The sequence below is a fragment of the Apium graveolens genome, chromosome 10 (genome assembly GCF_009905375.1).
Source record: "Apium graveolens cultivar Ventura chromosome 10, ASM990537v1, whole genome shotgun sequence".
NCBI lineage: Eukaryota > Viridiplantae > Streptophyta > Magnoliopsida > Apiales > Apiaceae > Apium > Apium graveolens.
Genome location: NC_133656.1, coordinates 189,678,524 through 189,704,670, shown reverse-complemented (window position 1 = coordinate 189,704,670; position 26,147 = coordinate 189,678,524). Strand labels below are relative to the sequence as shown.

General features: G+C 37.2%; 2 protein-coding genes across 2 annotated transcripts; both read left to right on the top strand.

Annotated features, from left to right (window-relative positions):
* Window positions 1-12,663: 12,663 nt before the first annotated feature.
* On the top strand, window positions 12,664-15,009 carry LOC141693350 (ribulose bisphosphate carboxylase/oxygenase activase, chloroplastic-like). The gene is made up of 5 exons (XM_074498424.1): window positions 12,664-13,574; window positions 13,664-13,769; window positions 13,852-13,937; window positions 14,030-14,502; window positions 14,606-15,009. Exons 1-5 carry the CDS (start codon window positions 13,198-13,200, stop codon window positions 14,890-14,892), a joined length of 1,329 nt encoding a protein of 442 aa, XP_074354525.1. The 5' UTR covers window positions 12,664-13,197; the 3' UTR covers window positions 14,893-15,009.
* Window positions 15,010-20,873: 5,864 nt separating this feature from the next.
* LOC141690054 (L-type lectin-domain containing receptor kinase S.4-like) lies at window positions 20,874-23,385 on the top strand. The gene has a single exon (XM_074494639.1). It carries the CDS (start codon window positions 21,155-21,157, stop codon window positions 23,213-23,215), a length of 2,061 nt encoding a protein of 686 aa, XP_074350740.1. The 5' UTR covers window positions 20,874-21,154; the 3' UTR covers window positions 23,216-23,385.
* Window positions 23,386-26,147: the final 2,762 nt, after the last annotated feature.

The window sequence follows — 26,147 nt, the reverse complement described above, 5'->3', positions numbered from 1 at the left end:
AAGAGCCACAAAGCCTGGCCGTTGCTTACTCTATGGCAGCCCGGTTCATAAAAGAAACAGACGTTCTCAGGCGATGAGAATGACTCGGAATGGAGGAAACAGGAACAAATCTTCTGATGACCGACCGAAAGGGGGTTACCATCAGGAGAATAAGTTCAAACAAAGCAACCAAACCCAGCAGATAAATGTTGTACAAAACACTCCAATATTTCAAAGATTGGGTCCTAAGACAGAATCCAAAAGCGATCCTGGTCCACCTAGGCAGGCAAGGGAGCCTAGGAAAGAGCCAGAGTGGACACCACTAAACAGGACCCGGGAAGAAATATTGAAGGAGATCAAGGGAAAGCCATTCTACTATCCTCCAAAGCCAATGCAGACTCCCCCAGAGAGCAGGCCTTACAACAGGCAGTGTGACTATCATGAAACCCATGGGCACAAGACTGAAAATTATCTCTCTTTAAAATACTTCATTGAAGATCAAGTCAAGAAAGGAAACTTGAATCAATACATCTCAAGGGAGATGAATCAGAGAGAAGAAAGGCAAAGAAAAGGTAAGAATATGGTAAATATGGTCCTAGGAGGTTCACACTCTCCCCCTAGGAGCCCGGGCTCAGGAGATGAAGTGTTTTTCGTCCAATCCTACCCGGAGGTGATGATCTCATTCAGCAGTAAAGGGGTCAACCCGAATCACAACGAAGCCCTGGTGGTAACACTTGATATTTTTGACAACGAAGTAAGAAGGATGCTGATAGATAATGGATCTTCAGTAAACATACTCTTCAAGCATACTATGGATAGGATGAAACTTGGGAGTGTACGCTCCAATGAATGCCAAGAAGACCCTCTGTATGGGTTCGGAAACAACTTGGTCCAGATCCAGGAAACCTTATACCTGCCAGTCATATTTGGATCGGCCCCAAACCAAGTTACCCATGTGATAAAGTTCTACGTGATAAATACTCCCTCTTCCTACAACGGCATAATCGGGTGCTCAGCCCTGACCAGGATCAAAGCAATCACCTCCATATCATACTTGAAAATCAAATTCCCAACTACAACCGGGGTAGGAGAAATCAAGGGAGACTATGAGGTAGCTGAAAGATGTTACATCCAAGCTCTGGTAATGGCTGAAACTCATCAAGACAACAAGAGAAAGGTCGTGGTACTCCGAAAACAGCAAAGTATTAAGAAACATCGCCCCCACTCAAGGGACGATGCTAGAAGAGAAGTTCAGATCATAGAGTCCCTCTCAGATCCGAAAGAAACCAAATCAAGCTCAGAAGAGCAAAAAAGCAACCACGTCACAGAAGAGATTGAATTGAGCCTAGGCCTTGGCCAAACCAACCCTACCGTGCAAGCAACCAACCCTGAAATAATTGAAGTAGGGGAAAGCAACCAAAAAGAGATGACAACCCAGGGTCAAATCTATATGAAGAAGAATACAGAGGCCCGGATCCAGCAATTGGTATCAAATATGGATCAATCCAAAATAGAGGCCGTCGTAGAAACGGAAACTATTCTGATCAGTACAAACGATCCTTCTAAGAAGATAAAGATAGGGTCCGGGCTCGAGACTAATTTCAGAAAAGACCTGGTATCACTACTCCAAGGGTACTCTGATATATTTTCTTGGACCCCAAGAGACATGCCCGGGTTGGATGAATCCATAGCAATGCATAGCTTGGACGTCAACCCAGAGAGGAAGTCAGTCAAGCAAAAGAGAAGAAATTTTGCCCCAAAAAGGCAAAAAGCAATCGATGAAGAAATTGAGAAACTACTCAAAGCTGGAATAATATGTGAAGTCAAGTACCCGGAATGGCTGGCAAATGTAGTGATGGTGAAAAAAGCAAACGGAAAATGGAGAATGTGTATCGATTACACAGACTTGAACAGTGCATACCCCAAAGACCCCTACCCCTTGCCAAATATTGATCAATTGATCGACGTAACTTCTGGGCACGTAATGCTAAGTTTCATGGACGCCTACTCAGGGTACAGCCAGATTAAGATGAATCTCAAGGATATCCTAAAGACGGCCTTTATCACCCACAGGGCGGTCTATGCCTATGTGATGCTGCCTTTCGGATTGACTAATGCGGGAACAGCATATCAAAGATCAATGAATAAAATCTTCAAAGACCAGATTGGAAGGAACCTGGAATCCTATGTTGATGACATGATTGCAAAGTCCACAAGCATCCCCGGTCACATAGGAGACTTAAGAGAATGCTTTGACAACTTGAGAAAATACTCACTCAGGCTCAATCCAGAAAAGTGCACATTCGGAGTAGGGGCAGGAAAATTTCTTGGATTCATGATAAGCAACCGGGGAATTGAAGCCAACCCAGAAAAGATAAAGGTCATCCAGGAGATGAAGCCTCCCAGAACACAAAAGGATTTACAGAAGCTAGCAGGGTCACTGGCAGCACTTAGAAGATTCATCTCAAAGCTAGCTGAAAGATGTCTACCCTTCTTTGACCTATTAAAAGGAGCAACCAACAAGAGAGAAGTTAATTGGAGCCCAGAATGCCAAAGCGCATTTGAATAAATCAAAAGGTACCTTTCTCAACCCCCTGTGTTAACCAAAGCCCAACCCGGGGAGCCCTTATCCCTTTACCTAACAGCAGGGGCCCTGGAAGTCAGAGCAGCCTTGATCAGGGAAGAGAACGGCAAATAGTAACCAGTTTATTATGTGAGCCAAGTGCTAAAAGATGCGGAGAACCGATACCCAAGGCTAGAAAAGTTTGCTTTTGCCTTGGTCACAACATCTAGGAAGCTCAGGCACTACTTCCAGGGAAGAGAGATACGGGTCGTAACTAACCAACCCTTAAGAAAGATAATACACAAGCCAGATATCTCAGGAAGATTGGTAAATTGGGCAGTTGAGTTGAGTCAGTTCAACTTGAGTTTCATTCCAAGAACCGCAATCAAAGCCCAGGCTCTAGCTGATTTTATCATAGAGTACAATTTCCCGGAAGAAGAGCCTATTCCCATGAGCATTGACCCTGGAAGAAATAATGATCAAGACATAGGAGCCTGGGCTCTCAAAGTTGATGGTTCTTCAACCAATGAAAGATCAGGAGCCGGGCTCATCCTAAAGAGCCCAGAAGGATTCACAATCCAAACAGCAATCTCCTTTGGCTTCTCAGCAACAAACAACCAGGCAGAGTACGAGGCCTTGATTGCAGGGTTGAAGCTAGCAAGAACACTCAGGATCCAGGATCTCAAAATCTACAGCGACTCCCAGATCGTGATAAAGCAAACAAACGGCGAGTACATAGCCAAGGATCCAGTTCTAGCCAAGTACCAGGCTCTGGTCCAAAGCTACCTCGCCTCCATACCAAAAACCCAAGTCATCCAAATTTGCAGAGAGGAAAATTCAGAAGCCGATACACTATCTAAACTTGTCCAAAATTCATCAGACCTGGATTGCTCCATCTACTTCGAAGAATTGCAGAAACCGAGCATAGAGTCTGAAGAAGTCATGGAAATAGATAACAGCCCAAATTGGATGACTCCATTTATCAATTACCTGGAAAAGGGAGAACTCCCAGAGGATAAAGGGAAGGCTCAAAGGTTAAGAGCTAAAGCTGCAAAATTCTTCATCGAAGAGGGTATACTCTATCGCCGGACCTTCTCCTCCCCAATCTTGAAATGCATAGGCCCAGGAGAGGCACGGTATTGTCTTATAGAAGTTCATGAAGGAATATGCGGGGATCACATGTCCGCAAAGGCCCTAGCTCACAAAATCATAAGACAAGGATACTACTGGCCTACTATCCACCAGGATGCAAAAGAATTCGTGAAGAAATGCAAGGAATTCCAACTTTTCAGTAATGTGACACGAATGAGCCCAGTCCTACCTTCTTCTGTCTTGTCACCAATCCCATTTGTTGTATGGGGCATTGATATCATGGGACCATTCCCCAGGGCCAGAGGAGACCTCAGGTACTTACTAGTCTCAATTGATTATATGACAAAATGGGTAGAAGCAAAGGCCATGAGAACAATTAACCAGCAAGATTGCATCAAATTCATGGACAACATTCTGATGAGGTTCGGGATCCCGAGAGTACTAGTCTCAGATAATGGTCCGCAGTTCGTTGGTTCAGAATTCGAATCCTACCTTCAAGAACGGGGAATCCGGCACAAGAAGTCATCTGTAGCCTACCCACAAGGGAATGGCCAAGTTAAAGTAACAAATCGAATACTTCTCAGGGGGATAGAAAAGAGGCTCAGGGAAAGCAAAACCAAATGGCCAGAAGAATTGCCAAATATACTATGGGCATACAGAACAAGCCCCCGAACAAGCACAGGAGAAACCCCCTTCAAACTGGCTTATGGAACTGAAGCTATGCTACCAATTGAAGTGGGATCCCCCTCCCATCGAGCAATCAACTTTTATGAGATAGCCAATGAGGAGGGGCTCAGGACAAATATTGAGCTAATTGATGAAGTCTGATACCGGGCGGTGGCAAGAATGGAAAAGTATAAAGAGAAAACCAAAGAGCACTTTAGCAAGAAGTCCCAGGTCAAAAACTTTCAAGTTGGAGACTTGGTCCTTCGAGACACAGAAGCTTCAGATCCCACCAACACTGGGAAGCTAATGCCAAGGTGGGAAGGCCCATATAAAGTCAAGGAAGTTCTAAGGCCAGGAACATATAAGCTAATGAACATGGATGAATCTGAGATACCAAATACATGGCATGGAATCAGGCTCAGAAAATTTTATCAGTAGAAGAAGCAACCAAAAGCAGCCAAAACTTGTAGCCTATGGCAAGCAACCAATCTATGATACTATATTTTTTACGAAGAAAATTTTCAATTCAATGAAAAGAATTTCCCTTAGAATGTTATTACTTTTAAATTACTGGTAAACAAAGCAAAAACAGTCCGGATATAGTCTAATATCCGAATTCAAACCATAAAACAAAAGCAGCCACTATTTGCTTAGAAAATTTCTAAGTAAATAGAGCAATCATCAATCCGGATACGGTATCATACCCGGATTGAGAGCAAATTCAAAAGCAGCCAGCAACCCGGATAAGCAATTGAATCCGGGTTAAAACAACCATTATGTACTTATATTTTCTAAGTACATAAATCAAAGAAGCAAACATCAACCCGGGTGGCTATCATACCCGGATTGAGAGCAAGTTCAAAAGCATCCAGCAACCCGGATAAGCATTCTAATCCGAGTCGAAAACAACCATTATGTACAAATATTTTCTAAGTACATAAAGCAAACAACAAAACATCAACCCGGGTGCTTATCATACCCGGATTGAAAGCAACTTCAAAAGCAAATATCAAAAATGATAAAGCATTCGAATCCGGATTGATATACTACAACAAAAACAAAATCAACCCGGATTGGAGGCCTCAGCCACAACCCGGATCAAGAGCGTTTGCGCAAGGATCCGGGCAGCTCATAAAAACAAAAACTGTAGATGGAAACTAAAGCAAGAACTTTTTGTAATTTCAGAGGTCAAGGGGATGAAAGCAAAATTAAAAACATAATCCAGATTTCCACCAACCCGGAACAAATCCATTCATTACAAATCGTTCAAATCAAAGTACGAGAATAGCAAATCCTAGTAGAAATAAAATTACAGGGCTGGGCCCGAGAAGCCTATCAATTCTGGTCTGGATCTAGAGGAAGCTGGGGCTCGGACCATCATAGGGTTCCGGTTCCCCCTGACCCTGCTCCACTGTGGCCTTCGCAGCAAGGAACTCCTGGATGAAGCTCTCCCAGGATGCCAAGGGGTCGATCTTAATGTGGCGCTCAGCAACGACCCGGGATCTGCGGACTTCAGGAACCCCGGCCTGAGCAACCTCAAAATCATAAACATCGTTGGCCTTGAATTTAGAAATTATAGCCTCCTTGTTCAAGTTCTCCTTGGCAGCTAGTTCAGCCTTGAGCCTCTCTACCTCCTTGGAATATCCCTCAGCCCGGTCCTCTGCATCCTTTAGCTTATCATTCAACCCGGATTCCACTGTCCGGAAGCTCTCCCGGGCTTCATCCAGCTCATCCTTCAAATTATTACCCCGCAACTTCTCAGCCCTGGTCTGGTTATTTGCTTCCCGGATCTCCGTGAAAGCAACATCCGAATAAATAGAAATGGCACTCCCGAGCTGAGAAAAGACAAAGAAAAATTTTACATAATAAGTTGGGGGACAAAACCCGGAACTAAAACCATGGAAAGTTTAATACCTGCCCCCACTGACCGGTTACCCTCTTCAAGGAAGCGGCCATGTTGTAGCCTTCAACTTCTTCCCAGTCTTCCTCGGAGGGAATGCTAGACATGAACCCGGCTAGGTCAACCAGGCTCTATGTCCCTATCTTGATGAGACCCCCGTCCGGGCCCTTCCCTTCTGAATCATAAACGACCCGGTCAGCAACAACAGCCTTTCCGCGGGGAGGCTTTCCCGGGGCGGACTTCCTCTTCTTCGAAGTAGGGACCTCGTCAGAGATTTCCTGGACGTCCGGATCCTCGGCCAAAGGCGCATTGACCGGATCAGCCACATGCCGGGGGGCAGAAGACTCGGCTCCACCCTCTGCATCTACAGATCCGGATCCGGTCCTAGGAGCCCCTTAGTTGTCTTATAGGCCAGGCCAAGAGAGTTGAAAGCTGCTGCATAAGCCGAAGAATACATTATCGCTCTGGATGCAGGGTTGTAATGCGGCAAACCTGAAAGATTGGAAAAGAAAACTATCAGCACAAGATTAATATATATGCAAAGACGACCAAATCCGGAAAGAAAATACTACAGTAAACCCGGGTCAAGGGAGAACAAAGCTAAATGTACCGAGATCCGGACCATGGCAAAACATTCGATTCAAAAAAGCTACAAATAAGAAAGCAGAATGGACGTTGATCCGGGTCATCAGAAAAATGAAGGACCCTGATCAAAGGCCAAGCAAAGACAGTAGCACAGCTTAAAGAAAAAGGAACCGTAATCCGGATCACCAAGCAGGGATAGGGACCCGGATCACAAGCAGCACAGCTAAAAAAAAACTTACATCCGAGTTGGAAGAGCAATTTATGATTCATGAAAGTATCCCGAGTCGGCTGGAACCCGAGACTACCACAAAATTTCCTAATTTGATCTACAGCCTCCCCCTCTAAGATCTTCGGATTGAACTTGGTCTTAACTTCCCCGGTCGTGAAATAAGGGAGAAACTCCAAGTCGAATCCCTTCAACATCAAAATCTCCCCGTTCCAGTATTTCAACGAGGTCTGGTGCATAACCGGTTTGGACCTACCCAGACCAAAGCCGCACTCCGCTGCCCGGAACCTGAGCTCATAAAATGGTTTCTGGCTTGATCTAGAGAGATAAAATATCCGGTGGAACAACTTGAAGGTGGGCAGGAGCCCGGCCTTGTTGCAGCAGGCTATGAACCAGGTCATAGACTTGATTCCGTTTGGAGTTATCTGCATTGGGGATATCCTGTAGACATACTTGCACAAGTGCTTGATAAACATGTGGCAGCGAGGACCCCACCCGGATCTTAGATGCTCCAGCCAGACCGGAACAAAACCGTCTGAAGGGCGATGGAAAATCCTCTCATGGGGCTCGGGCCACCTCCAAGCGATATCAGGGGTTAACTTGTCATCTGGGTCGGCTTCAGCATAGAAATCCTTCAGCTGGTAATGATCCCGGCTGATCCCAAACGAAGCAAAAGCTGCCTCCAAAGCACCTTGGTCGTACACACCCAGGTGCCCATCCTCGTGCCTCTCGTATCTGATCCAGGCATAATAAATGCTATCTTCGAACCCGGGTGGCTTCCTGACAAAATGATACTTAATATCGGACCAGCGGCCCTCTGGTGTGAAGATAACTGAATTCTCTGGAAGCCTCTTGAAGCGGAAGCTCGTGATTGTCCCCACAGATCCGGACCCTTTATTCACCATCTCGCCCCGGATCTGTTCCCTCCCAGATGAATCCGGGTCGCTCTCTTCGTCGGAAAAGTTGGGGTAGCAGTTATATACTTTCCTAGCTCGCTCCTTGGTCCGGACCATATACCTATTAAAATGAAGGTCAGTTAGCCTGGGCCCTACAGATTTTATTTGTTTTGCTAAGCGGTCCGGATCAGGTACATTATGTCAATTTTACCATAACCTAATGATCCGGACCCCTAATGCAAGTCCAACCCGAAAAAACATCAACGATCCGGATCATGTTAATTATATTCCAAAAAGCAAAACCACCATAGACCCGAATCTTGATAACAGATACCAAGACCCGGGTCTGTAGCAACCAAAAATAAAAATCCCCATGTACCCGGATCTTCACGGAAAATACCCAAATCCAGATCCATAACAGACAAAAGCTTAAAATAACCCCCATGTACCCGAACCCATAGCAACAAGAAACACATTACAAATCCTAAGGCATGCAATTCTACCCAAATATACTAAAATGGATCCGGATCGGATACCTCCTACCCGGGTCCAAAACAAAAACCCTAACCCACAAACAGTTGTTTCGAGAATCAAAGAGCAAAACCTAAAGTTTTTGCCTATACACGCATACATTTTAACCAAGAACACGAAGAACAGCCACGGAGAAAACTCAAAAATTCGAAACCAAACCCAGAAAGATCGTACAAAAGCCAATAAAAAACAACCTAAAAACCACAGATCTAAACATGCATAGCCCCAAAACAACCATATCCAACACGGAATCAAACTAGAAGGGCTGATTTTTACTACCAATCACGAAGAAGAACCCAAATCGGAGCATAAAAAAACTTGAAGGAGAGCAGTGACAAATCAAGAAGACAAACTAAAAAGCAAGGCAAAGAGGACTTACAAATTAATCGGAGAAAGCAAGAGCCAACGAACAAAGAGCAACGACGGCGGTGGAGAAAACTCAGAAAACAGCACAACCCTTTAATGATTTTCGAAAAGAGAGAGAGAGAGAGAGACTGTTGAAATTTTTTGATGTGAATAAAAAGTAAAAAGGGGGGAGGAGCAAGCCTTTTATAGAGAGTTGGGAGGTAAACCTCCCCTGCCACGTGGCATGACAGGACTGGTCCGGGCAGCAGTTACAAAAATATTAAAGCCAAATATATATATAAATTCATATATATATATGTGCACATAAAAGCACATTAAAACCCATAATGATTATGGGACGATTTTTTAGGAGGTAACTGCCTGAAATTCAAAATCGAAGGGGGGAAAATGACCAAAACCGTTTGAAATTCCCAAATTTTTCAGAATCAAAACCCTTCGACCCGGATCAGTAAGACCTATCCTGCTCCTAACAGACCCGGATGGATGGTCTTCAGAGAGCACAAATTTTTTCAAAGCAGAACTATTCTATCTCAATCCGGACTGGCATCCACTACTCCAGACCCGGATTGGGGGGCAACCAGGAGCAGAAAATTTTCTAAAACAACTATTCTACCTTAATCTGGATTGACATCTATTACTTCAGACCCGGATTGAGGGGCAACCAGAAGCAACTATTCTACCTCAATCCGGACTGGCATCCGCTACTCCAGACCCGGATTGGGGGGCAACCAGGAGCAGAAATTATTCTGAAGCAGTTATTCTAGCTTAATCCGGATTGGCATCTACTACTCCAGACCCGGATTGGGGGCAACCAGGAGCAGAAAATTATTCTAAAGCAACCATTCTACCTCAATCCGGACTGGCATCTACTACACCAAATTCGGATTGGGGGGCAACCAGGAGCAGAAAATTTTCTCCTAAGGCAACTATGTAATCCTACTCTACTCCCTCATCCAGAAAATCTGTATAAGGGAGTGGGGGCAAATGATAGGGTATAAGAGACCCGGCTATGATTCAACCTGGACCTAAAGGATGCCAGGCACGATCGATGGACCGAGACCCCCCTCTCCCAGAACAATTAGATGGAGAGACCAGGCCCGGGTCCATCCCACGACCCGGATCGGGACCCAACCCGGGACCCGGACCACCTTCCTACCCGGATCCGGGTCAAGGCTAAGACAACCATGAGGGGGTCCCAGTAAACACATGCACATCCCACAATCCGCCAAGGAAGGGTACGTGGGCACGTGACTATGACAGCTATCAACAACCAACACACCAGACAAGCACGGCGCGTGTCAGAAGGCCGTTAGGGCACTCTGGAGGTGGTCCTCCCCTGGACACGTGTAAGCAATCCACCCAAGCCAGGCGTCCTCTACTCCCAAGATCCAACGGCCCTGATTTAGAGGTAACCACCCCTAAACCCTACCTTTGGGCTATATATACCCCCAAGGCTGAAGGGTTTAGGGGTTAGAAAATATAAACTCTTGCACACTCACTCTCTCTCATACATTCATACACACACAGCAGCCTCTACATTACATACATCTTCATCTTCTCCAAAACCATGTTCTTATTCTTACACCGGAGACGCCGTGGGAGCCAAACCCCCCTTCCGGTGTTGTTTTGCAGGCGCCCAACCAGCAGCTACACCTCGCTTTTACCCAGAAGGTCTAGGAACGGCGTCGGACGGAGCCGCCCGCTCACCGGAGTTATCAATTAGGTTGTATCTAAATTTTGTTATGTCAAAAAATGGGGGTTAAAAGATGTATCGAGATGCAAACAAATTCTTATTTTAAAGATTTGATCGAAGGTTTTGCTAGAAAAATGCGAGGATGATAATTTTTAAATCGAGGCTGTTTATAATATTGCTTTGTTTTACTATGCTATATATATTATAAATTACAACATATCTTATCAAAAAAATTGGGAGGCAAATTTTTTTGAGAGAGGATAGGCATCTCAAAACTCAATGACAACTTATTTAAATTTATTAAGATTATCTTACCAGTGGCTCGAGTCATAACTATGGTATACATGTTGGGCCATCTCTTGATTTATTATGGCACATCTGTGAAGATGGAAGATGCTCGACCGCAGAAGATAGAAATGATGTAAGTAACTAGGCTAGCATGCAAGGGAGGAGGTCCAATGCAATTGCTTTCCGGAAAGTAGCTGAGGATCAGGCACTTAGTGTGTGTTTGGGTGCAATGTAAATAAACTTATGTGGGCATAAATATCATACAGTACATGTATTGAGCAGACTGTTTGGTTAAATCTTAGAACGTGCATATTTACATAAAAATGTGAGAAATTAAAAAGTTAGCTTCCCGATATTTTCACGTTAGGCCTTTCTTTTAAAGCTTTTTGTCTTGCATTAATAATCTTGCTGAAAAAAAAAATATTTCATACGTTAGCCTTTTTAAAAATTGTAATAAAAAGCAACAGAATTTAAATATTATTGTGGATCTTCTAGTTTTTTTTCGGTTTTTTAGTAAGCTTTCAACCTCGGAACAACTCATTACTAAGTATTCACTCTTTATTTTTTGACAAATATGGTTTTAACCTTATAAATAAGTATCTATTCTCATAAATTTTGAGGGTAAGCGTATTATCTAATTCAGGACCTAGGATGACGGAGGATAAATTTTTAACAACTTGAATTATCCAATTGTGCCTAAGCATAGTACTCACTCCTTTTATACTTTTTGCACATACTTTTTTTAACAAATATTACTTATAATATTATAAATGAGTAGTTCGAGGAAATTGTCAGTATTAACGCGTATCGAACCCAGATCTGAAACGATAAAAGATAAACTCGTAACTACTTGAGTTAACCAAATATTGCTAATTTTTTGCACATATTTTAAACTTCTTTGGTCATATATTTAAAATTAGTATTTAAATAAAGTTTAAATAATTATAATTTTTATTTATAAAAATTTAAATATGTGGTCGGTGGATTTTAAAATACATGCACAAATGCGAATCATCATAAAAAATCAAATATTTATGTATTTATTTTTTTGTCTTTTCAAATGTATATTTATGGATTAAAAAAATTGTTAAAATTTTAACTTTTCAAAGTAAATTTTTTAACTTATAAGTTACGATTTATTAAACACATTATCAATTATAAGTAATTTATATATAAAATTATCCAAATACCGAAATAACTTATAAATTAATAAGTTCATATCACTTATATTGTACTTTCCAATTTTAAATTATAAATTATGTTTTTTAAGAAATCAAACGGACCCTCGGATAAAGTGCATTTGTAAGAAATTGTTCATCTTGTGAATCTCTAGTTCAATTGCTTTCTATCGGACAAGTAATTAAACGGCATTCAAATGAAATTTCTCATTTTTGTTCTCTACCTCAATTGATTTATTGATTTTTACAAGGACTCTAATAATTCACATTTCATAAATTAAGGGATGTTTATACTTATTTACATTTCATGTTGTTTGACAAATTAAGTGCTCTAATCTTTCTACTTTCAACCAAAATCTATTAAATGAGCATCCACTTTATATTTAAACGTGTACAAATAAGTTCATAGGTGGTTTTTACCCAAATAAGTTGGTTTTGAGGAGGCCCAACCGTAAATCCAAACACGCTTTTAATGAAGAGGTGTAAACTTACTATATTAAAAAATGATTGATTAAAGAGACGAGATGCGGTCCCAGACCGAAACTCAAAAAAAAGAAGAAAAAAATAGGTAATTGAAGATAAAGTAAGACGTCATGAAAATTACATATAAGTGTGCCACCATATGGAACTGCCATACTTTTTTCTTCTTTCTAGGAACCATACTGATCATCTATGGGAAGAAGGTTCAAATGAAGGCCATATTGTTCAATTGTTCCCCACTTATTGTTGTTCAATTGTTCCCCACTTATTGTTTTTATCCCACTTGATTGATTACCTCATTTTGATGTATGCACACACGTTACTTGACTTTTTTATGTATGCTACTTCAATATCTATGTCCATTTCTTATTAATTTCATCGCACCCCCCCCCCCCCTTGTAATTTAACTATGACAAAACCGCCTCATCTCATTCTGTTGACACCAACACAATGGTTACAATACTGGTGGTTCCCCTCAAGCCGCTAACTTAGCTCCCGTGTGCTGACATACTTGTTCTTGTTTTCGAAACTGAAAATATTTATTTAAATTTGTACTTTGGTTTTTCGTACGTAAGCCAAAAGTATTTAAGTACTTGTTTCTTCGTTATCATCGAATACATTGTCTGTTTTCTAAATTTAGGGTTCTCCGTTCGTCTCTCCTGTTTTCTGTGTCCTTCAATATTAAGATTGATGTTAGTGTAACTTACTTTGGATTAGTTTTTCGTGTAGTTTGTGTAGTTATCGAATACAGATCATGGAGTCGGTAATTTGTGTTAAATTATGTGGCTCATTGGGCATGTACAAGGGAAATTATGTGTTGCAGAATAGGTCTAATGTTGGAACCTCTGTTCTTCGTTCAACTTTCAATGGCAAAAGCTTGAGAAAAGTGAGGTTTAAAAATTCTTGCCTTAAGAACTATTGTAGCAATCTCAAGGTTGTGGCAGAAGTTGATGAAGAAAAGCAGAGTAGCAAGGATAGATGGAAAGGTCTGGCGTTTGATATATCCGATGATCAACAAGACATTACCAGAGGAAAGGGAATGGTGGATTCGCTCTTTCAAGCTCCCATGAATTCTGGTACTCATAATGCAGTCATGAGCTCTTATGATTACTTCAGTGCCGGTATTCGACAGTAAGAAGTTGTTACATTTTTTATACTATGTTGTGCTAACATTATTATCACCTTCCATTTATTTATGTTGGTAATTTTGACATGTCTAGATATAATATCGACAATTACATGGATGGATTATATATTGCTCCGGCTTTTATGGACAAGCTTGTTATTCACGTCACCAAGAACTTCCTCAACCTGCCTAATATCAAGGTAATTCTTCACTAATCATTTACTCTCACCTTCTTAGTTTATAAGTAGAAGAAAACCAACGTGTTTAAATTTATATATGTAGGTGCCTCTAATCCTCGGTGTCTGGGGAGGCAAAGGTCAAGGAAAATCATTTCAGTGTGAGCTTGTTCTCGCAAAAATGGGAATCAAGTAAGTTATGTGTAAATACTAATCTCTGACACGTATGTTTTATTATTAAGGTTCTTTTTAGTTTAACATATTCTTATGATTGTAAATTGCAGTCCAATAATGATGAGTGCTGGAGAATTGGAGAGTGGTAATGCAGGAGAGCCAGCAAAACTAATAAGGCAAAGGTACCGCGAGGCAGCAGATATAATCAAGAAAGGGAAAATGTGCGCTCTCTTCATCAATGATCTCGATGCAGGGGCTGGTAGAATGGGAGGCACAACACAGTACACTGTCAACAACCAGATGGTGAATGCTACTCTTATGAATATTGCTGACAATCCAACCAATGTCCAGCTTCCTGGAATGTACAACAAGCAGGATAATCCTCGTGTTCCTGTCATTGTTACTGGTAATGATTTCTCTACATTGTATGCTCCTCTTATCCGTGATGGTCGTATGGAAAAGTTCTACTGGGCACCTACTAGAGAAGACCGAATAGGGATCTGCATCGGAATCTTTAAAACTGATAATGTTCCTAAGAAGGACATTATCAAGCTTGTTGACAGATTTTCAGGGCAATCAATTGGTAAGCTTCACCTCAACAAATTTTTGAATTTTTATTTTTCGTGTGGTGCCCCGATTCGATAGTGAACAACATATTAACCATCACAATGTTTTTATCTTGTCAGACTTCTTTGGTGCACTGAGGGCAAGGGTGTACGACGACGAAGTTAGGAAATTTGTTTCGGGCATTGGGGTCGAAAATGTAGGAAAAAGGCTGGTGAACTCGAAGGAAGAACCTCCGAAATTGGATCAACCAAAGATGAGCATTGAGAAGCTCCTTGAGTATGGGAAAATGCTAGTAGAAGAGCAGGAAAATGTAAATAGAGTACAATTGTCTGAGAAGTACTTAAAGGAGGCTGCCCTGGGAAATGCCAATGATGATGCAATAAAAAGAGGAACTTTCTATGGTTAGTACTTGGTATCATACAACTACATCCTGAAGCTCTTGTATCATCCTGGGCTGCTCAAGTGTATGCTTGACCCAGATGTCAATAAACTTAGACACTAAAGAAATAAACAAGTTAAAATGTGGACTGAGAGCATTATATTTATAGGCACTTGGCAGCCATAAAAGATTATTAGGTCTCCTCCGTGAATCTTTTGTTGACTGCATTTTCTAACTACCTGCACTCGAATAATTAACTTGCACCAGGAGAATCCATTGAAGATTTATTGTATTTTTTGTCCACAGTGAATAAAATATCGATAGATTACCCATTTTCTAGAAACCAAAAAGGAGTTAATAGGACCAAGTGATGAGTTGATAGAATTAATATCTTATCGACTACAAGATCCAGCGTTAGAGTTTTTTTTTTGGAGGATAGTAATTCAATTAAAGACGACACAAATCTATTAAAAGATTGACCTACACATATTAATTAGGCCAATTCATTAATGCAACCATCATTTAAATTTTTTCTATGTAAAATATAATTATGTATATAATTAATTGGCCTTTTCTCACGTCCAAGTATCATAATCTGGCAATCTGCGTAGGTCTTAGGCAGCAATTTTTTTATAATTAGACATGCTAAAATAAAATTCCCCTACCTAATTATTGGTATAAGTCTAATCTGTTGTCACATAATGTGTTGTTCAAAATTATTACAGTAAGAAATTATTCTAATATTCTTGATGTTTTTAATACTATACCTATACCTGACAACGTTTCATGTCGTGTACAAACGTTCGGTGTACTTTCGTGTTTTCGTGTACCAAATCTTAAACACGAACCCGGCCCAGATTTGTATTCGTGTACCAATTTGGTGACACTAACCCAGAACTAATATATTCATGTTTACCCGTTTTAGTACACTAAAGTACACGGATTATATATGAAAAATATTAATTGTTATAAAATGCAATAGAATTAAATGATGAAGTGCTCACTCACGTAGTCAAACAATAGATAATTAAAGGGTGAGGTGCTCTCACGTAGTCGATGAACAATAAAATATATTTTAGTATTTACAATTATATATATGTTATTTACAATAGATAAATTCATATTTGGTATTTAGTATATATATGTATATTATATATTTTTAAAAATTTAATTTTTTATTTATTTCGTGTACTTTCATTCTGTGTCGGGTACCTGTATTGGAAACTCAAACCCGGTACTAATTATATTCGTATTTTTTCGTGTTCGTATACCAAATTTTCGAACCCAGACACTAATTATTCATACCATTTCGTACTGTGTTCACGTGTCGTATATAGGTAATACCCTAATCATAATTGAAGCTGCTACTCATCCAAAAAAAGTTGATGCTGTTAAAAATAATAATCAAATAAATAAAATATCAAAAGTAGAGCTAGTGGTGTTATTCTTTTGTTTGAGCATATATAACTTTCAAATGTTTGTAACTTTCAAATGTTTGGTTGGGTTTGTGTCCTTGAATTAAATAATTGAACAGCACAAGTAATGGTAGACCCAGTTTTGCTGGTGGGATGATAAAGATTCTCCTTTCCTCCGCACCAGCTCACAGCCTCACATAATAATAATAATAAGTATTATATCCTGTATATAAACAAGTGGTAGGGAAACACTGTTTTTCTATCATGTAATGCAAATGTACATAATAAATGCGAAAAATTATAAATTTTGATCATATTAATTGATATAATTATTGTGTATGCAAAAATGTTCATCATTATTAAAAAGAAGTAAGAAGGAATCAATTAAAATGATTTAAATTTATAAATTTTCAAGTTTATTATGTATTCATAGGCCTATAAAAGAATAATCATTTATATTATGCAAGAACTTTTGTAAACCTTATCGGAACAAATCTTTTGTTACGATGGAAAAATCTGAAATGAACCGTTCATATCTAGATATACAGAATGACGTATGCGGTGACCGTAAAATTAATATCCTCAATAGGAAGGTAAGCGTGTGAAAATCTTACTCTCAATTTTTTATTTGTGACGCGTTATTTCTAAATTTTTATTTGTGAAAATCTAACTCTTCTTTCCTGCGCCCCAGCTCACAACCTCACATAATAAGTAATATTTTCTGTATATAAACAAGTGTGGTAGTGAAAAAACTACTTTTATATCATGTATCCTCGTGCACACAATAAATATGCAAATTTATAAATTTTGGCCATATTAATTGTTGTAGTTTTAATATATGCAAGAGGGTCATTCACTATTATAAAAAAGGAACCAATCAAAATAATTTAAACTTATAAATTTTCGTGTTTATTGTATATTCATGAATCTATGGTAGAAAAATCGTTTATACTATGTAAGAATTTTTGTAAACTTTATCGGAACAAATCTTCGTTATGATGGAAAATTTTAAAAAAAATTGTTCATATCTAGATACAGGATGACGTATGCGGTGAACGTAAAATTAATATGCTCAATAGGAAGGTAAGCATGTGAAAATCTAACTCTCAGTTTTTTATTTGTGATGCGTTATTTCCAATTTTTTATTTGTGAAAATCTAACTCTCCTTTTCTCCGCACCACCAGCTCACCGCCTCACATAATAAGTAATATATTATGTAGGTTATGTATCTGTGTGCACACAATAAATGCATTTTTGTGTATGCAAGAGAATTCATCACTATTAAAAAGAAGGAACCAATCAAAATAATTTAAACTTATAAAGTTTTGCGTTTATTGTGTCGTCACGGGCTTATGGTAGGAAAATCATTTATATTATGCAAGAATTTTTGTAAACCTTATCGAAACAAATCTTTCATCACATACGATGGAAAAATCTAAAACAAATTGTTCATATCTAGATATATAGAATGACGTATGTGGTGACCGTAAAATTAATAGGAAAGTAAGCGTGTGAAAATCTAATTCTCAATTTTTTATTTGTGACGCGTTATTTCTAAAAAAATTATTTGTGAAAATCTAGCCCTCTTTTCCTCTGCGCGGCCTCACCAAATAAGTAAGGGTTTGTCTAGTGTGTGCCCATGGGCACACTCTATACACTAAATTTTATGCACTTTTGATGATGTGGTTCATTGTGATTTGTGGGGATTTTTGTGTATGCAGGGGTTCATCATTATTAATGAAAATGAGTCAATCAAATTTTGCCACCTAACTTATTAATATATGCCCTTTGACACATACTAGAAAATCCGAATAAGTAATACTATATCATGTATATAAACAAGTGGTAAAGTGGTAGTGAAAAAATTGTTTTTTATCATGTATTTATGTGCACGCAATAAATACGAAAATTTATAAATTTTGGCTATATTAATTGGTGTAGTTTTTGTGTATACAAGAAGGTCTATCACTACTAAAAAGAAAGAACCAATCAAAATGACTTAAACTTATAAATTTTCGAGTTTATTGTGTATTCATGGGCCTATAATAGAATAATCATTTATATTATGTAAGAACTTTTGTAAACCTTATGGGAACAAATCTTTCGTTACGATGGAAAAATTTGAAATGAACTGTTCATATCAAGATATACAGAATGACGTATGCGGTGACCGTAAAATTAATATGGTCAATAGAAAGTTAAGCGTGTGAAAATCTAACTCTCAATTTTCTAACTGTGACGTGTTATTTCTAAATTTTTATTTGTGAAAATCTAACTCTCCTTTCCTCTACCCCAGCTCACAACCTCACATAATAAGTAATATTTTTTGTATATAAACAAGTGCTAGTGAAAAAACCGCTTTTATATCATGTATCCACGTGCATATAATAAATACGCAAATTTATAAATTTTGGTCATATTAATTGTAGTAGTTTTTATATATGCAAGAGGGTCCTTCATTATTATAAAAAAGGAACCAATCAAAATAATTTAAACTTATAAATTTTCGCGTTTATTGTGTTCATGAACCTATGGTAGAAAAATCTTATGCAAGAATGTTTTTTTATCGTAGGTAACCCGCAGCCGCTACCCTTCGGATGCGCCCTGTATAAACCCTACGGGAACAAATTTTCGTTACAATTACGATGGAAAAATTTGAAAAAAATTGTTCATATCTAGATATATGATGACATATGCGGTGACCGTAAAATTAATATGCTCAATAAGAATGTAAGCGTGTGAAAATTTAACTCTCAGTTTTTTATCTGTGACGCGTTATTTCTATTTTTTTATTTGTAAAAATCTAATTCTCCTTTTCTCCACACCACTAGTTCACAGCCTCACATAATAAGTATTATATTCTGTATATAAACAAGGGTAGTGAAAAACCGTTTTCTATTATGTATCTGTGTGCACACAATAAATACGAAAATTTATAAATATTAGACATATAAATTGGTGTAATTTTTATATATTCAAGAGAATTCATCACTATTAAAAAGAAGGAACCAATCAAAATAATTTGAACTTATAAAGTTTTGTGTTTATTGTGTGTTCATGGGCCTATGGTAGAAAAATCATTTATATTATGCAAGAATTTTTGTAAACCTTATCGAAACAAATCTTTCGTCACATATGATGGAAAAATCTGAAACAAATTGTTCATATCTAGATATATAGAATGACGTATGTGCTGACCGTAAAATTAATAGGAAAGTAAGCGTGTGAAAATATAACTCTCAATTTTTTATTTGTGACGCATTATTTCTAAATTTTTTATCTGTGAAAATCTAGTTCTCTTTTTCTCTGCGCAAGCTCACGGTCTCACATATTAAGTAATATATCATGTATATAAACAAGTGGTAAAGTGATAGTGAAAAAACTGTTTTTTATCATGTATTTATATGCACATAATAAATAGGAAAATTTATAAATTTTGGCCATATTAATTTGTGTAGTTTTTGTGTATACAAGAAGGTTTATCGCTATTAAGATGAAAGAACCAATCAAAATTACTTACACTTATGAATTTTTGCATTTATTATGTGTGAATGGACTTATGATAGAAAAATCGTTTATATTATGCAAGAATTTTTGTAAACCTTATCAGAACAAATATTTCGTTATGATGAAAAAATCTGGGAATTTTTTTTTCATATCTAGACATACAGAATGACGTATGCAGTGACTGACTGTAAAATTAATATGCTCAGTAAGAAGGTAAGCGTGTGAAAATCTAACTCTCAATTTTTTATTTGTGACGCTTATTTTAAAATTTTGAATTATATTCTAATCAAATTTTAAAAATGACGACAACAATGACGATGATTTGCAATTAAATTTTGATTTGAATTTTTTTATAATGCAATTAAGTTTTTTTTAATTATCTCAAAAATAAAGCCCAAAATTATGGTAATATGGAATAATGGAAATATGCTCCTGGTTCATCTAGAAGACTAGCACTTTGCAGTCTGCTGTACTCAAGTCAGTCTGTTGTTTTCAATACCAATCTTTAAACTTTCTGAGAAACAACTTAAAAGGGTTTTTTCTATATTTATTTTATTTACTCTATGATTCATTAGTGAGTTATGCACGAGGTTGGTGGGAGCACCACATGACTTAATTGCATACCAATAACGCGAACTTGTTGATTCAAGTCTGATCAACTTGGTTCAGGTGTTGACGTTCTTCACTTCATTTAGTAAATTTAAACAACATGAGGTCCAAGAAAATGAAACGATATACTAGTAATATACATCTTGACTAGTTGGTTCCCCTAATCATGGTTGATTCTTGTAAAAAAGTTGATATTGCATTTAACTTTTTTGTCAAAAAATCCTTATCTTTCAAATTTAGTTTTGTTAAAAAAAAGAAAAATTATTCTGTTAACAACATTTTTTATTACACAATTGGAGAATTATATTATAGTTGCAATAGCATTGTTTATCTTTTTTTTTAACCACAATTTGCAAGATACTAGTAGATTAAAAACCAAAATATCTAATTAGTCCTCTTTCATTTCCAAAATATTGATTAGCACAAACATGTTTGGCACAGATTATATAAGTTCCACACAAAATACCAAAATACAATGAATTCATTCTTGAAACTTGAACTATACATCTCCTGGATAGATATGTAAATTGAGCAGGAGTAGTGTTTTCTTGATAAAGTTGTGTGAACGTTACAGAGTCACCTTCACATGTCACTCCTTGTGTCTTCATGCATTCTTCTGTTGCACTTAAACTATCATTTTCACATCTTACAATTGATAGTAAATCTCATTTTCCCCTCCATGTTAGCCAGAATCTCATCACATTAAAAAATTATCCTTGCAAAACTTGTCACAAAATCTAGTCACACTTTTCTAAACCATGCTTGAAAATTTCATCTTTCTCTTTTGTTTCATTTTCTTGACAATCCAAGCTTTTTGCCTAGATGATTTCATTTTCAATGGATTTAAACAACCAAACACAAATTTAAGCTTGAGTGGAACTGCAAAAGTTGACAAACATGGCATCCTGCAGTTAACAAACAACACTGGAAGATTAATGGGTCATGCTCTTTTTCCATCACCAGTACAGTTCAAGAACTCAGATTCTGGTCCTGTTATGTCTTTCTCTACATGTTTTGTGTTCAATATTGTCCCTGAGTATCCAAGACTAGGAGGCCATGGCTTGGCTTTCGCTGTTGCACCATCTCAAGATTTCATCAAATCAGCTCTTCCAAGTCAGTACTTAGGCCTTCTTAATGCAACAGAAGTTGGTAACTTCTCTAATCATCTTTTTGCAGTCGAATTCGATACAGTTCAAGACTTTGAGTTCGGTGATATAAATGATAATCATGTTGGGATCAATATTAACAGTTTAGTATCAAATAAATCAGCTAAAGTTGCATACTTTTCTGATGATTTATTTGAGCAAGATTTGAATCTCAAGAGTGGTAGGACTATTGTAGCTTGGATCGAATACAATTCGATTAAAAATTTGGTGAATGTTACTCTTTCTCCAACTTTTTCGAAACCAAAATTGCCAATCATATCTTACCACTTAGATCTTACTCCAATTTTTCAAAAGACCATGTTTATTGGTTTTTCAGCTTCCACTGGTTTGCTTGCAAGTTCTCACTATGTATTAGGATGGAGTTTTAAGGTTGATGGAGATGCAAAGACTTTGAACTTCAAGTCATTGCCATCACTTCCTGGTCATAAAAAGAGAAGCCCAGCTCTTATAATTATTGTCTCTATACTTTCAGTTTTGGTTTTAATAGGTTCAGTTTTCTTGGCTAAGCATGCTGTCAAGAAGTACAAGAACAGAGATATAATTGAAGATTGGGAGCTTGAAGTTGGGCCTCATAGATTTTCTTATAAAGAGTTAAAGAAAGCTACTAAAGGTTTTAAAGAAAGTGAGTTACTCGGGGTTGGTGGATTTGGTAAAGTTTACAAAGGCACACTTGCGTCTTCGAAATTGGAAGTGGCTGTGAAGCGGATTTCAAATGAATCAAAGCAAGGTCTGCGTGAATTTGTTTCTGAAATTTCGACAATTGGTAAGCTTCGTCATAGGAATTTAGTTCAGTTACAAGGATGGTGTCGTCTTCGTGGTGATTTACTACTTGTTTATGATTATATGCCTAATGCAAGTTTGGATAGATTCTTGTTTGAGAAGCCTATATCAGTACTAAGTTGGGAGCAGAGATTTAATATCATTAAAGGTGTTGCGTCGGGGCTATTTTATTTGCATGAAGGGTATGAGCAGATTGTGATTCACAGAGACATTAAGGCTAGTAACGTGTTACTCGATGCTGATTTGAATGGCAGAGTTGGTGATTTTGGGATGGCTAAGCTATACGAGCACGGTGAGAATCCAACCACCACGCGTGTTGTGGGGACTCTAGGGTACCTTGCACCTGAGTTACCTCGCACAGGAAGGGCCACAACAAGTTCTGATGTATTTGCATTTGGAGCATTGTTGCTAGAAGTTGTTTGTGGAAGAAGGCCAATCGAGAACAGGGCGCCTCCAGAGGAATTTGTGTTGGTAGATTGGGTATGGGATAAGTGGATACAAGGGAGACCATTTGATGTGGTGGATAAAAGACTTGAGGGTGAGTATGATGAGAATGAGGTAGTGATAGTGTTGAAATTAGGACTTATGTGTTCGAATCATGTTGCAAACTCGCGGCCTAGTATGAGGCAGGTTGTAAGGTATTTGGAAGGCGAGGTTGGGTTACCGGGGATGGTAAGACCACCTGGAGGGTGCTATGATGATGGGAAGGGTGGTGGAGAAGGGTTTGATGACTATATCAATTCATTTGCATCATCTTCTTTTGATAAGGGAAGTTTATATTCTGATGGGGCTCAAGCAGATGCTGATCTTAGTTTTGTTTCTGTTTCTGCTTCACCAATGGCATTACTATATAAAAAAGGGGAGGCAAGGTAGTTTAGTGAAATTATGGTGTGATCAATATCATCTCAAAGGGTTTATCAGTTTGTAAGTCACATCAACTACACCATAATAATCTTAAGTAATGTTGAGGGCTTGTGTTTTGTGCCTCTAAATGTATGTATTTTGATCTTCATTAAGTTTACCGAATATAAAGGGGTTGTGTATCTGGCTAGTGAATATAGTTAGTAAGGTGTTAACTGTGTTCATGGCTAACTTTTACTGAATATAAAGGGATTGTTTATCTGGCCACTGAAATAAGTTGAAAGGTACTAGCTGCGTCCCTGGCAAAAATTGAACGTATTTAAAGAATCGATAATCATTTGTGTATTATAATTTTTCTCTGATAAAAATTTTTGACGCTAAACTTATTCGCCAAAAATTATAACAAGATAAACGATTATAACAATCATTTCTCCTAAAGATAAATCTAGTCTCTGTCTTGGGCTTTTGCAATCTATGACTGCATTTAGGATCAAGAAATTAGGCTGACATACACAACCTTGAAGTATAGGCTGACATACACAACCTTGTACTAAATTTGTACCACTAAAAGCGATCAACTCCAAAATTTTGGGATATCAAAATATTATATTACTTTTTATGTACAAATTCATGTACTCCCTCCTCCGTCCCTCCCAATTGTTATCGTTTCTCGTTGAGTGACCGACACACATTTTAAGATTAATAGAAAATATAGTTCTATAATCTTTTTTAAAAATTTTCTTTTGTTGAATAAAAATAAAATGTTTAAACTTTTATTCAGAAAAATAAAAATTTAAAAAAAAATTAAAGAACTATTCTTTTTCTTCATCTTAAAATACGTGCCGGACACTCTCCCAGAAATGACAATAATTGGGAGGTACAGAGGGAATAATATGCAGCAGATGATGCCTGTGGACCGAATCGGAGCAGGATTTATGAATTTTAAAAACTGTGATCTCAAGTTTCGGTAAGAGACCCAATGATTCATGCTTATTGTAGGGAGCACATGAGTCATGTTTGTTGTAGAAAACTACAAATGGGTGGTTGAGTGTTGAAAATTGTGCAGCTAAGATTTTTTGTAGCTACTCGGAATAAAGATCCTGATCTAAAATCATTCATTTGTATTTACTTGTAGAGGGAGGTATTATACATATACTTTTGTCCTTGTCAAATATTTCTTTTTAGATGTGCATTTTTTTTCTACTCCTCCTCTCCCATTAAATTCTATACTTGGGCACCTTTTCGATATTTCTTAAAAACATAAATTCATAATATTTTTTCAATTTTTTTTCTGAATAAAAGTTTTATGTTTAAATTTTTATTCAAAAAAAAAATTAAAAAAAAAATTTATAAAATTATATTTTATGGCATCATCGAAGTGCGTGCAAATAATTTTGGAATTTTAAAAATTAAAATCAATTATACTCATGTAAAAGAGATGGCGTCTCTATTTTTCTCAATTTTTTGAAATTAATAAATATCAACAACAACAATTATCTTATATTCTAATAAATATATTATCATCGTTCCTAGCTATTATTCTAAATTGTACGAGATTTCTTCCATTAATTGCAATTAGAGTAAAATATTGACTCACAAGTTAGGTAGTTTAAAATTTGAACATAATATTTTTCTATAACATGTTCAAATTGATATTTGATTCTCGAAATTAAAAATTAGGGTTTATGTGTTTGAATGTTCTTAATTGAAAATTAGGCGTTTCTTTATTATGGGTTATTAGATGAAATTGATTGTACCAATATGTAGATCGTGAAGAGACGAATCGAATGGTATATTTAAAATTAACAGACGGTTTCTGGAAAGTGTTGATCGGAAAAATGATTCAAACGGCGGCAAATTTTTCCACCGGCTTTTCAAATCGATTCGTCGATTGTTTGGATGATTGGTTGTTGTAGATGAGTTCCTGCAAGCGTGTAGAATGTTTCCCGTGAGTGAGTTCTGGACCGCTGTGAAGCTTGCCGGAAAGCTTGGTGGCCGCCGTTTGTGGCGGCCGGCCACCGCAGTATAAAATCGGGGAAGACGATGGCAAACTACAGTTTAGCCATCGTTCTTTCCTCCTTTTTACAAAACAGTCCTTACAATTTTCATAAATTCTGAATTTTGTATTTCTGTTTTAAAATTTTCAAATTTGATATTTCTGTTTATTTAATTTTCAGAAATTAGATTTTTATTATTTTAAATTCCAAAAATCATTATTTTTAATTCTGAAAATTATTTTTAATTCTAAAATTATTTTTAATTAATTAATTGATTAATTATACTTCATAATTAATTATTTAATTAGTCAATTAATTTGCATATTAATTGATTAATTAATTTAATTAGTTATTATTTAATTTTAATTAATTATTTATTTAGATTTAATTATTTAATTGAATTTAAACATTCCGAAAAATAGTTTCGAGATTTAAAATATTATTTTAAATTATTTTCAAGGTTCGATAATTATTATTAAATTGTTTTAAAGTCAGATTCGGGTGTTCGAACCCTATTATTTAATTATAAAATGATTCGGAGACCCGTTTTAATTCCGACAAATGTTCAAAAATTCGTATTAAATATCTAGAAAATTATTTTGACCCCGAATCTTCTTTGAAAAATTATTTTGATTGAATATCTTGCGTGTTATGTGCTATGTGCTATCTGATTGATGTGTTATATGCCTATGTGGTTATTGTTTGACTATTTTGGTCATAACGTTCAATCCGTAAATTGGGTTTGGTAAAATGAAGGGTAGATAGAAGCTTATGACGTCTATGTGACTATTAGAATAATATGAGATTGAATATTGAAATATACTTGTGATACCTATCAGAGTAAGCGAGGCATAGAAAAAGAAAGCCCATGATCCGTAAATAGAACTGAAATGTAGAAAGAGAAGGCAAGTGATTGATGAATAGAAGCAAGACATAGAATAAGAAGG

What these genes read in the sequence shown, in the direction of transcription:
- LOC141690054 (XM_074494639.1), top strand. Translation starts at nt 21,155, where the DNA reads ATGCTTGAAAATTTCATCTTTCTCTTTTGTTTCATTTTCTTGACAATC.
- LOC141693350 (XM_074498424.1), top strand. Translation starts at nt 13,198, where the DNA reads ATGGAGTCGGTAATTTGTGTTAAATTATGTGGCTCATTGGGCATGTAC. An exon ending in CTCGCAAAAATGGGAATCAA is followed by an intron (nt 13,938 to 14,029) that starts GTAAGTTATGTG and finishes TGTAAATTGCAG; the next exon opens with TCCAATAATGATGAGTGCTG. An exon ending in ATTTTCAGGGCAATCAATTG is followed by an intron (nt 14,503 to 14,605) that starts GTAAGCTTCACC and finishes TTATCTTGTCAG; the next exon opens with ACTTCTTTGGTGCACTGAGG.